The sequence below is a fragment of the Pomacea canaliculata genome, linkage group LG9 (genome assembly GCF_003073045.1).
Source record: "Pomacea canaliculata isolate SZHN2017 linkage group LG9, ASM307304v1, whole genome shotgun sequence".
NCBI classification, from domain to species: Eukaryota; Metazoa; Mollusca; class Gastropoda; order Architaenioglossa; family Ampullariidae; genus Pomacea; species Pomacea canaliculata.
Window position 1 is genome coordinate 19,068,297 of NC_037598.1, and position 13,407 is coordinate 19,081,703.

Here is a 13,407-nt window from a genome sequence, read left to right on the forward strand (position 1 = left end):
TGTCACCATCTGTACCTGAAAGCCAGGAACAGGTTTCATAGCTGAACTTTCATATTTTGAGCCTCCGCAGATAAAAGAGAGTCATCCTTCAATAATTCACGGGCCAACAATGTGTGCGCACGAAGCTAAGGAGATGAATCGATTCTTTTTTCTTTACTCTCCCACCCGTCCCCGACCATCGCACCACCACCACTACCACCGCCACCGCCACCAATCTCGGCGCCCACTGTCTGTGGTGATGGTAGTGGTGTACAGGTGCAGTGGCACATGCTGTCTCCAACAACCGTGCGCCTGCCTCCATCGCAAGACGATCGCACGACTACGAGGGATGCGACCCCGAGGCTCTGCCCTCATCTCACACGACGGTTGACAGACATCAAAGGACCGCTGGGAGAGGTTCGAGAACGCAGAACTAGGCAAACGTGTCCTCATTAGCGCGCTAGGTTATAAATAATTATTGAATAAACGCGCCTCCGGATACAACTTGACCACAGGAGCTCATGTGCTGAGATTAAGTTTCTTACCTTTAATGAGCTGAAAACGACAATCTTGTGAGAGTGTGAGTGACAGAGCGCTCTGTAAGTCTGTCTGTTGAAACCCGAGCTTGCACTGTAGTTTGAATTGTAGCGTGTAAACCGGGTGGCGGCTGTAAACTGCGTTCCGACTGGTTTCACTAACGGGTCTTTTTTTTTTTTCAAGCCACCCGATCAGCTTGGCCCACAGACAACCCCCTTCCCAACCACCATCATCCCTACACCCCTCTGAGACGCCGGGAAAGGAGAAGGGGTGGTGGGTACATCTACCTGTAAAAGCAAAGGCTGTGGGTTGGCGAGCGACCGTCACACCCGATGTACCTCGATAAACAAACAGCAGACGTGATCATAGTCGAGTTCAGCTCGCGCGCTCGCGCTGCGCAACTTCCTCGTCACCCAGCGAGTGACTGACGGACGTGGAGGAGACGAAGCTGCTGGAGTTCAAATCCGCACGCTCTGTTGGTGATGGTGCACGGCCACAGCGGCGACGACTGTGTTGAGGACGCGTCTCCGAAGGGAGGAAGCGAAGGGGTGAGCTTGAGGTGGTCTGGAAGACAAGGGCAGAGAAGCGAGCATTTCCGGGTAGGTGTGTCAAGCAGCGATGGAAGACTCGGGTGGGCGTAGGGCTGTGCTTACAGTTGGTGTCATGCTTGTGGTGCTGGAGATTCCAAGTGGGATACTGAGTCTACATGTGTGTAACACCACTTTCACTTGCTCTTTACAGGTAGGTGTTTGTGTGTGTGAGTGTGTGAACGATGAGCTGTCATTGTCATGCAGGGTGTGCGTGCGCGTGACTGCACACAAAAATGAGTTTGTGCGTGTTTGCGTGTAGGTGTGACTGATTAACATGCGTGGTTGCGTGTTTATCAGGGATTGATGTGGTCTATGGCGTGTACTTTTTTTAATGAATACTATCTATGCTTGTTACTAAGGTGAACGTTCGATCCATCCATCCATCCATCCCCACCCTTAGGTTTGTTTCAACAAGTCATGCCATGGCAAATGTATGTTTTGTTGTTACACTGTGAAGTGAATCTGTCGTGCAGCTCTCGTGCATGTGTCACGTGGCTCTAGACAGACATTTGTCGTGTTGTGTTTAAGTACTCGACTACTCGTACTGGTGTTTGAAGTAGTTCAAGTGTCATGTTCGACATCTTGCTGTAGCGCGGTGTCTGTTGACACACTGCATGAACACATCAAGTGCTCACCATATAACATTTTTCATCTTCATACATCTGTGTCACGTTTAACCGTTTGTCATGTTGGTTTACACGTTTAGCCGTGTGCTATAATCGTTTGTCATGTTGCTTTAGAATTGTCGTGCTGCTATAACCGTTTGTCATGTTTTAAAAGTTTGTCGGGATGTTTGTGAAGAAACTTGCCTTCTGCCTGTCATGACACTTGGCTACGACACATTTGTGAGCTTTATCGCTTGTCGACTACAGGCAGATTCGCTGTCCATGTCCACCCGTACTTACAGATTCGCCTTGCGATGGGTGGGGTGGGGTGGAGCGGGGTGGGTGATCTTGTGCGCTGCCTTCTACCCGTCGATGAGGTCACGTGACTTTTGTGGCTTGTAAACTGTCCTTTCCTAATTAATTATTTTAATTAATCAATACCGTTTAGTCGGTGGTACCACCATCAAGAATACAAACCATGTCGTCTGCACATTTGTCGTACCCACCAGTGAATGGCTGTAGACTTTTATCTACGAGACATTTATTTGTGATTTGCTCACCCTTAAGACGATGTAGATGAAAGCAGACAAGTTGATTTTATTATTTTCCGTTTTATTTACTTATCCTTTACATCCTGTACAAACCCCATGCTTACTACTGGGCCCGCCATCCTGTATGTTCGCCTCCGTCTGGTCCCCGGGATTAATACTCGTCACGCGTCATTAGTGAAGGCAAAGGTGACTGAGTTAAACGAGTTGTGCCTTAGAGTCTACCTCAGCTGTAAATATTTACTGACGACGAAAGAAAAGATTGTCCTTTTAGAGTGTGAAGCTGTTAAGTGTTGAAGATTCCAGAAAATAATTGTTACATCGTAGTTTATAATGAACACATATCTCTAGTCGTCGTCGTTGTTGTTGTCTGTTTATTTGGTTCGTTTGTTTGTTGTCTGTTTGGCTTGGTGGGCTGTTTGGTGCTACTATTTTGGATTTTGTTTGTTTGTTTGTTTGTTTTGTTTGCTTGGTTGTTTTTTTTTTTTTTTTTTTTTTTTTTGTTTAGGGGGTGGGTTTGTTAGTTTGTTTGTCGATGTTTTGTATTGCAATACAATAGAAACTTCAAGCAAGTGAACGATAAACCGTGTCTAGCGAAAGTTGAAGAACAAATAAAACAATGACGCATGACCGTTAAAGCAAGAATGTTAGGTGGACCGTTAAGCTCAAGTACACTCGTCATTTCCAGCCTGTCGAGGGAGAGACAGAGACGGTTGTCACTTGATCCGCATTGAGAACATTCCGACTGTCGATGAGAGAACGGTTCACAGCTTGAACCGGGGTTTGTAAAGTATACGACCTCCTGTGCCCACGCTCATGAAGGCGATTTAATCACCGCCGCGTACGTCAGACAGTTTCAGCCACTCGGTGGGAGACTTACAGTCACGTGACTGAACACAAACTCACGTTCGGACGTGTACATTTTTTCCGTGCTTATGTCACTCAACATTTTATCACTTTTTGATATAAATGTTTACGCCAAGAGTTGGTTTTTGTGCTGCCATCGAGTGTCCACGTGCGCTCGGATTTATTTTTAATTTCATTGCATTCACGTGCACACAGATTTGATTCCCGCATACAAGCTTGGAAAAACACATAAAAGCACAGGCCTTGGAATATTGCAGTTTTCTCCCGCAGTTTCCTACATTACAAAAGTAGGCTTTCCTAAAACCAAAAGCTGATTAAAACTTCACAAGCATTTTAATCAAACCAATAACACGTACCTGTATGTTTCGCTAACTTGGCAGCAATTTTGAGCTTTATTCCATCCCCAAATTACCCTCTGAGATAAATAAAATGTTATCTTATCATGTTCAACTCGGATTGACTTTTGAGTACGAGATTTTCCCCTGTTTAATATTCTCTACAGAGATTTTTAAAAAGACTTAATAATAGTGTTGCCTACCACATTTATATAAATAGGAGTGTGAAGAAAGGGTGGCAAAGGGTGGCAATGATAGCGCCTCCAGCAAGATGAAGAGCGTGCCGACAGACGACAGACAGCAGGTGTATATTTTATTGCACACAAAGCGCTATAAATAGAACAGCAACAGGTATACTTTACTAATGTACACATCCATGTTGGAAGCTGTCATATGTTGAAACACCTTGCACATGACAGACAGACCATGACAACATTTCAGCACAGCTGACAAAAATTCAAAGGTAGAAACAATAACAAACACACAAAAAAATAAATAACGCAGGCTGACAAAATCTTCTCAGAATATGAATCCTTAAACTTTGTAACCACGGCGACTAAGTAAGGTTGAGTATTACTCTTATAAACATATAAAACGTTTTAAAAAAATAATTAATCACCAAAAAACTATAAATAGGGTTGTTAAGAAGATTACAAACGAACACGTCGATCAAACATTAACAACAGGATGCAGACGAGACAAGAACAAAGAATACGGACAAAGAAAACTTAGAAACATTTTTCACAAATAACAAATAACCTGATGTCTGTAATGTGGGTCTCAACTGTCCACAGGCCGCGTGCTAAGCACGTGTCGCCAAATCAAGTACAATTAAAGCATCTGAAACCGACCCCACTTTTGTTTGTCTTTGTTGTGTGAGCGGGAAAAACAAACTTTCCTGGTTGCACCGAAAATGGACAAGAAAAGTTAAAAATAGACTGACCCACATCTGTGTCCCATTAACACAGAAAAGGAAAGTGTGTCACGATGCTGTGTGCAAGACTGAGTGAGTGTTAGTCACGTGGTCTGATTTATGGGAGGTGAACAGTGAGTGACTGCTGTATATATACTTGTGTTTGCAGGACAACAGGTCGTGTCACACTCACACCTGGAGAGGGACCTACCAGCGCCGACTGCCCGGTACATGTCTTTGTTGTCATGGTTACAGCTTCTCTGTGTCAGTTGTGGAGAATGCGAGGGTTGATTGAATAAGATGAAACATAAGCAGAAGAGTAAAATAAGAGAGAAACATTTTTAGAAAATGACTTAAGTTCAAAACGGACCAAACCCTTTAACCTCACGACAACCACCATCAGACCAATTAACTGTATATAAACGACGACGTTAGTGATGATGGTGATGATGATGTGGGAAAGAGTTTCCATCTCGTGGTTACTTCGCAAACACTTGTATCCTGTTTAGGTTCATTTTTTTATCCTAATCATGATGCATGCGCTTACATCAGGTGGACCTTTAACCGTCAACCTACCCCCAATGGCCTCTGACTACAGAAAGTCGTGTGTACTCAATGAACTCCAAGTCGGTCGTCCTTTTTGCTCGTTAATTCTTTTCTTTCGTTACATCCGGAAGGAAAAATTAGCAATTCAAAGCACACTAAAACTTTTTGAGCTAATGCTTTCCTCAACCGTTTATAACGGATGTACTGCTAACACACCTACACAATTTGAACCAGTCCCACGACTAATGAGTGTGACAGGAGGGCGACTAAAACACAGACAAAGTCTCATATATGAAGAGGAAACTACCTGCAAGCTGACGAGTGATGTGAGGGAGTAGCTATCTGTATCCCTTCAATCCTTTTTTTTTAGTGTCCTACCTGGTAAATGTAGGTGTGGTAAGCCATCACCCTTGCCCTACAGGTGTGTCAGTTTGCTGTAAGACGAGTACACGTGTGTGTTCATATTTTAACATCCCCACTCACACAACTCACCTGTTCTACCTTGTGAAGCTCTACCTCGTGCTACTGGACAGTGAGTGAGATGCTAGAGTGTCACCTGTGGTGTGACTGTAGGTGAGAGGACGACAGTCCACGCGAGATGCCTCGTTTATTCGTCGCTTTTGACTCTTTTTTTCTCCCCCTCTCTCTCTCTTTGCCATTCATTTACCGAGTTGTATATCTTCCTTTTCACTGCTCCTTTCACGAGTAGAGGGTGTAGTGGTTAAAACACTCGCTTGTCACCATCGCAGTGAGAGGCCCTGAGTTCAGATCTCGTCTCGGGAAACACTCTCTGCATGCGACACCTGTTCACAGGTCCGACAGGGCTTTCTCCGGGTACTCTGCTTCCCTCCCGCTACCTCTCTCTCATAGTACGAAATCATCTCAAGTAGAAGCACTTTCCTGCCAAAGCAACCAACCTGTACACGAGTCGTTGGCCTGTTCAAAACCTTTCTAAAGCAAACAGTAGTTACGAGCAGTAGGCTAGAAGTATGGCCTAGTTTAGGGATTTTTTAGTTTTTATTTCACGTGAGATCAGAATGTTTCTAGAAGCCTACAACAGGTTGAAAATAAGAGACCAAAAGCCGCTTTAAAGCCTCTTTAATGATAAACCCCTTCAACTTCCGTGCAAAGTACTCAGAGATGAGAACCTTTGGTTTCTTTGTACCAGTGTCATTGTGGCGGAAACACCTAACGGTGACTCATCTCATTGAGTGTTATCGCCGCCTGGGTGTTGAGGATGTGACCGACGTGAAACCAAGACCATGAGCGGCTTTGTTCTCTGTCTTAGTCGACCTACAAAGAAATCTTTGTTTGCTCCGGATGTCCATCGCCACGGTGTCGCTGTGGTGACGAGTAAATGCCGAAGATGTGACTTGAGCTCGGACAATTTTATACGATCGTCAATGTGAACTTTTACCTCACATCATCACCTAGCCGACAGAAAGTCTAGGTTGTAAAGGGGTGGGAGAGGTTTTAGTTCAAAATTTTCTTGAGCGAATGATGATGATGATGATGATGTAAAAAATAAAGGAAAGGTTTGCAATAAAATGTTTGTGATGGTCACACGTAAGCGTGAATCTTTTCTTCAGATGGACCTTTGTTACATCGGCCTGACGGAGCGTTTGATGTCCATGTTTCCGACTGGACTGCGCATGACCGCAATGTGACTTTCCAGATCTCATGGGCGCCGCCTTCCACGTACGATGGTATAATAATGATGATGATTATGATGACGACGACGACAATGACACCCTCACTATGCTCTGTAGCCGTGAGCATGTAGATGATCATTTCATCAAAACCTCCACAGACCGGCTCTCATTGCACTGTGAACACATCTGTAACAATGTTGTTTATTGTTTCTGTTGTATACCGTTGCATTTCTCTACTCCACTGTGTGAAGTCCATCATTTCAGACGAGCGACTAAGGCTGATAGTGTAGACTATCGAGTATTCTCTCTCTCTCTAGCAATCAAATCGTGTGTACATGTCTCCTGACCGATTAGCTGTCATCTAGTTATCTAGGGAGTTTTTTCTTGGTGTAACAAAGTCGTTTTATCTCGGTTGTCCACGATTTAATCTACCGGAAAGGCTAGAGTACTTTCGAGATGGCGATAACTTCTGTCCTGTCATTGGCTGAAACATGTTCTCCCCGGGCTGTCTCTTTATATGATGGTGTTATCATGAGCTCACTTTCATAGGCAGTGAAGTTTGTAAAAGTTTTAACAACTCTAGTTCGCAGTACATTGCATGTAGACAAGTTTGCATTACATTGCCTGTAGACAAGTTTGCATTACATTGCCTGTAGACAAGTTTGCATTACATTGCATGTAGACAAGTTTGCATTACATTGCCTGTAGAAAAGTCTACATTACATTGCATGTAGACCAACTTACAAACATAAACAGAACTGTTAAGATCTTTCGAACTACTCTAAGGTCTCTGTAAACGGATGCCTATGTTATTTATTTTTATTTTGTTTTATTGTTATTTATGAGATTTAGCTTTAGCTAGGAAATGAGAGAAATAAAGTTGGTGTGTGATTCTTCAGAACTGAGCAAATAGTAAATCATACACACCGTCGATTATATAGACAGGTGCCTTACCAGAAACAAAATGTTTATTCTTTTGAACGTGTGTGTGTGTGTTTTCCAGCAGGTCAACAGGTGACATCCTTTGAACTAGGTTTCATTGGATATACGACCGATGGAAAAACACTTTCTTTTCCCGAGTTTTACATCATTTCTGCTGACAGTGAAGGAAGAGTAAGTCTTTAGTAGTGTTGTGTGAAACTTAGCGCCTGACTGAATAGCTGTTGATTGTGCACGCATGCACACACACTCACACACACTCACATATTCTTCCCAGAGCAAAACTGATCAGTCACGTGTTTAAACGTTCAAATTATCATGTGAAGGTCTTTCCTCCTTTCTTTGGCGTTCCGTCTTTTATCTTTTAATTCTTTCTTTTCTCTCTTTCGCTTTGTGTGCTTGTTATCAGTGACGTTCCTTGTCTTCACTTTTCCATTTTCGATCTTTCTTTCAGAGAGAAACATGTTTGATTTGTTTCCGTGTAGTATTCGGTGAGAGTCAACGGCTCGTGCACTGAGAGGGTGAAGATGCTTCGGGTCATGCTAACCTCTGTCTTGGGATCCTCCGACTCTTGCGACCTCAGGCAGGAGGTCAAGCTTGTGGACTTTGCCTCTGGTGAGTGGCTCGGTGTGCAAAATCTGTTACAGCAGACTACATTTCTGCTGGGCATCTGTCTTGAAGAGAAGAAGAGCGGGTGCTCGCCATACCTGAATACTTTTAGCGACTTACACGATCGTCGAAGTAGCCAATGCTTATTTTAAATACATTTATTTTGTTTATCTGTATGCATTTCTCTTCGTGTTTGTGTGTGTGTCAGAATTGCCATCACCTCTTGCACCAGAACTAAACGTGACCTTTCACCCTAACGAGTCTATCGCCGACGATGATGAGGACGCCGTCGTGGGTTTCTTCTCTGTTGGCAAGTCGGTTACAGAAGGCCAGCTTGAGCAAGGGTTGTGTGATTCAAATTTAGAAAAAACTACGCTGACCCTCTCGACCATCGACTCAATGGTATGTTGTGATGACGACTACTACGACGATGATAACGATGACGACGATGATGATGCGAGTTATAGCGAGTTTTATATCGTGTTAGACAATGTCTAGAGTCCTTGGGACAGAACAGTTGTTCAGTCGCTGTGACCGGTATCAAGTGTACATTCCTCGGTTCACACCTCGGCTCAGAACGCAAATGTTTCTGGATGCGATGGGAGTGTGTACAAGCCTCGGTCATGTTCATCATCAGCAGTCATTTTCTTTAGAAAAAGTAGATGATAGAGAAATCATATTTAAGATCCGCTAATTAATTAGTATATGTATAAGAAAAATTGTAGCAATAGATGAAGTCGGATAAGCATATCTACATAAGCATGTGAAAACTTCTTTTGCAGACGAAGATTCTGGAGGTGGCGCAGGAGGCCTGCAAGCTGTATTGTCTGACAATAACTGTGAGATAGTCTTACTTCCAGTTACATGCCTATTAGAAGTTAGAAGTTTCCTTTACTTTTCTGTCTGTCGGACACTCTGGCATGTCTTCATGGTTGTCTTTCTGCTTGTCGGTCATTCTGTTTGCTTGTTTGTCTGACTGTGCATCGCTTTATGTTTTCTTTTCCTGCCCTCTCTTCGTCTTGTGGCAACATATCTAGCTTCTTGAAATATTAATGGTTTCGTTCACACTATTATGTATATTTTTAATATTAAAAGTTTCATTCACACTTATTTCTCTATTTATAATATTAATGGTTTCATTCTTAATTCTTTAACATACTTATTTCTGTAAGCATCGTCCAGTGATGTTTGACCGCCCTCAGTGTCGAGCGGATATCAGAAGCAGGATATTAATGTCTGTGAATGGGTACAGGATAGAAGGACGGTTATGGAAATGACGGCTACACAGACTGTATATCCCTTTGTGTAGTGGGATAATGGGGTGAATAAGTGTGTGGCACTGTTGGCAGGACACTTCCATGCTCCTCCTGTATTTGATGGGTCAGTGGGGTGAACACGCGAATGAATAGGATAAAGGGAGAAGTGGAGGGAATGCGGAATGTTTGTTGTAAATACTGTATCTTACTAAACTTTCCTGTTTTTTTAAGGTGAGTCTGAATGGAGAATCCAGATATTTTCAAATCTCCTACATCCTACCAAGTAAGTACTCAGACCACGAAAACGTTCCGATAATCAGATACAGTGGTTGAAACTTTCAAAAGCTTTTCATGTTTTCTGTTAGCTGTAGACTTTTTATTTCCTGGATGATGTCAGTCCGTTGGTGTGTGCAGCAATAACTTTGTGTGGATTGTCACAAGGTTTTATTCAGATTTATCTCTCTTTCTCTTCCTGCTTCTCTTCCTGGGTGATAAAGAGCGGGGAGGAATGGTAGATATGCATGAGCTTTTAGCCCTCCAGCCCCACTCCACCCCTACGTAGTGCAGCATGAAGATGACATCTATGTTTTATTGTATGTTACACTGACGCCCTGCATGAATACTCTTAACTGAAATGAAATGACAATATGATCACAGTTAGAAACATTGTCGGCAGGAAGCAGCCTTCGAGGGTTGTATAGGATGATAATAAACATGTGATTTATACAGCGCATAAACAAGGAGCATGCTCTCTATGCTTGAGACAAGTAGGAGACATGGACAGAACACGAAGGACGGAAGGCGAAATAAACTTGCAGACAAGTAACAAAAAGACAAACATTTTTCCCATACGATTTACTACTTGCAGACTTGACTCGAGCAGTAAACGGCCTCACACCACCAGCATCGCCACGAATTTCATCCTGGCAGCCGGCGTCTCCCAGCTCCTCATCATCGCCATCATTGCCTTTATCATCATCGCCACAGTCGTCTTTTCCGAGTCGTTCCCACGACCCATCAACTGAGTTATCTCGACTATCCCCCAGCCACTACGAGGAAGGTCCGGTAGCCCACCTGTCCACCCGGCTCGTGGAGAGGAGTCACAGGGCTCCAGCGGAGTCTGCCTGGCCTCCCGAGACCCGCGACACAACATCACCCACAGACGACAGCAGCGATGAGACCACAAGCAGTCTTTCCTCCAGAACCCCACGCTCGGAGTTTGGCGAAACCAACTCGTCTTTCATTCTGGTTCTGTTGCCATCAGTCGATCCGCAACAAACAGGTGAGAAGAAATTATTATCAGAAGAGGAAAAATGTTCACTTTTATGGCGCCATATCCCAACCCTAGGAGCGGGTTCACTCTGCTTTTTGTCTAAAGCTGGTGGAATATTTTTAAAAGAGAAACTCTGACCTATCGATGCCGCCTCCAATGTAAAAACTGTTTAATAGTTTAAAAACTTGTGAGGTTGGTATTTGTGTGTTTGGGAGATGTGTGTGTGTGTAGTGCATACGCGATGGATGTAAAGCAACCCAAGGCGCCCTAGAAGCAGATATCAGTTAGAGTGTCACGAGTGGAGAGGACGCCTTCCTGTCCTTCCAAGCTGCTACATCTGTTTAACTTGTTAGTTCCAGGCTATATTTCTACAATTTCTTATTTCCAGGCTACATGTCTGCAACTTGCTAACTCAAAGTAACATGTCTACAACTCGTTAGTTCCAGGCGAAGTTTCTTTAGAAGCACAGCACAGCAACCCGCCTCCAACCACAGTTCTCTTCGACCCCAATTCCTCCAAAAGTACGGTGTCCAGCTTCCTGGACATCAACACCGGGAGCAGTGTGGTCATCGCAGGTGGACTGATAGCAGCCGCCCTCCTGGCCGTCTTTCTGGCCGGCCGTCAGATCTACCGACGGCGGCAAAAGACGCTCCGCTGGCAGGAGGACCGTCCGCTCAAGGATGCTTGTAAGTGAACCCACCACGGTCTGTGGGCTTGGTTATGAGGCTGAGCTGCGTCACGAGGGAACTAAAACGCTCGAAGATTGATTAAAGAACAAAACAGTTTAGTCGTTAGTCACATGAGTTGTGAGGTTTTAAATAAAATTAAGATAACTGTACCACATCGTAATTTCTTTCCACCACGTACATTGAGCCACAAGTTGTTTTTGTTAAACCCTGGATAGCAGTCAAGTGTGATCAGTCCATGCTATGACTCAAAGCGGGTAAATACTCTGCATAAATTTACTTTATTATCATCATTATTATCATCATCCTCGTGTCTTTGCAGGTTCCTGCATTGTCGGCGACGCCCATTCCATGATGGAGATTGACCCCAGCCGCTGTCGCTCCCTGTCGTCCTCTTCCACCACTCAGCTCTTCGTTCTGCACCGCACTGTCGACAAGGAGCGGTTGCGGAATGTGCGCGGCTTCCTCCGCTCCCTCGAGGGCGCAGTCGGCGTTGACGTCAAGCTCCACGAAGTCCTCATCACATCCTGCGCCTCGGCCTGCTTCTGGCCGTCTGGCGGACCCCCGGGACGGATCAAGGTTGTCCTCCTGCTGTCCTCTGCTGTGCGGAACATTCTGAAGGACGTCGACTCCACCGGCGGCAGCTGTTTGAACAGCTGGCGGCGGTGTATCATGCAGGAGATCCCTTGCAAGACGCCACATTATTTTTTCGTGTTGCTCAGCCATGACGTGCTGAAAAACGACGATGTCAAATTCTTCCGATCGGCGCTGCCGGTGGAGCGGATCTTCGAGATCGGCAGCTGGGAGTGCGAGCAGTTCCACGCGCTTGTGGACGACCTCTTGCGCGAGGAGGCTTCTTTGTCGGTCGTCTCCCCTGATTCCGACAACTTGTCGTTCTTTCCTCCACAATCGTTTGCTGATGACGCGTCTGTAGATGCCTACAACGAACTACAGAAAATGAACGATGCAAACGATCTTTGGAGCGGTCAGTCGTCGAACTACTCGCCATGCACGGTCTGATGTCACTGTATACATGTGACTGTCGTGATCAGTGAAGGCAGTTTCTGGTGCTCATCCTAGTGTGCTGGTATATTGTTTCAGGGGTTAAAGAAACGGGAATTACGTGGTTCTACGGTGTCAGTACTTACAAAGAACTTATACTCGAAGAAACTGTGTGATATTGTTCGACTAAGTCGATAGCTGAAAAAAGCTAAGTCACAAAGGTTCTGTCACAGTCATCCCTGCAAACCCTCCAGAATTATTTGTTCTTTTATAACTTATTTAACCAAAGATCGACATCTTACAAAGCTTTGTGATACTTTACAAAGACAATCGAAGTCTCTTCCTCGACAGATTGATAAAACTCAAAGTATTTTCCTAAAACTGATACGTTCTTCAACGGGTTTATTATGTACCCTACACGTATGAACTGCCGACGAGGAAGTTATGGCGTCCACAGGTAAACATATTTCCCATCATATCGCTTTCGCAGAGGCGTGATACGCAAACCAGTTTGACGATGAAGGCAAATCAAATTTTCTTCCATCTCAGTTCTGAAAGCCGAAGCAGCCTTACAATATCAGAACACTCTTTCAAACTTTCTTTCATCGTGTCGTGGAGGGTCTGGTGTCTCATACAGACATGCGCAGACGACATCGACAATGTCCAGTCTCTGAGAAAAGTGCATAAAATGATCTCGACACAAACTTCAAAATGATACATCTAAAATACATTGTGAAGTAACACAGTAAATATTATATTCCACTGTAATAGACTGACTTATTTTTTGTTATTTATTTTGCTCATGTTCAAGATGAGAATCCAGTTTTTGCATGGTTGCTGCCATGGTTACCCGCCATTGCTCTAGGGATCATCTAATTAATATGTAAGAATAGATTACTGACGCACGCAAACTGCTTGACGAGGTTGTTTTGGGTTTGTTTTTGTTTTTCAAATAGTTTGGTGCGAAAAAAAAAATGCAGATAAAATGGATTCGTGGATGTAAAATTATATTTGGTTAGAATCAGTTTCTTTATCTGCTCCGTCAAATGTATGCATGTATCTACATTAGT

At 44.1% G+C, this 13,407-nt stretch overlaps 1 protein-coding gene across 1 annotated transcript; it reads left to right on the forward strand.

Moving 5' to 3' along the window:
• Positions 1–6,590: 6,590 nt before the first annotated feature.
• Positions 6,591–13,285, forward strand: LOC112571467. The gene is made up of 9 exons (XM_025250448.1): positions 6,591–6,618; positions 7,579–7,685; positions 7,997–8,126; positions 8,329–8,522; positions 8,903–8,959; positions 9,608–9,659; positions 10,245–10,658; positions 11,090–11,335; positions 11,658–13,285. Exons 3-9 carry the CDS (start codon positions 8,039–8,041, stop codon positions 12,353–12,355), a joined length of 1,749 nt encoding a protein of 582 aa, XP_025106233.1. The 5' UTR covers positions 6,591–6,618; positions 7,579–7,685; positions 7,997–8,038; the 3' UTR covers positions 12,356–13,285.
• Positions 13,286–13,407: the final 122 nt, after the last annotated feature.

What these genes read in the sequence shown, in the direction of transcription:
- LOC112571467 (XM_025250448.1), top strand. Translation starts at nt 8,039, where the DNA reads ATGCTTCGGGTCATGCTAACCTCTGTCTTGGGATCCTCCGACTCTTGC. An exon ending in GCTTGTGGACTTTGCCTCTG is followed by an intron (nt 8,127 to 8,328) that starts GTGAGTGGCTCG and finishes TGTGTGTGTCAG; the next exon opens with AATTGCCATCACCTCTTGCA. An exon ending in TCTCGACCATCGACTCAATG is followed by an intron (nt 8,523 to 8,902) that starts GTATGTTGTGAT and finishes CTTCTTTTGCAG; the next exon opens with ACGAAGATTCTGGAGGTGGC.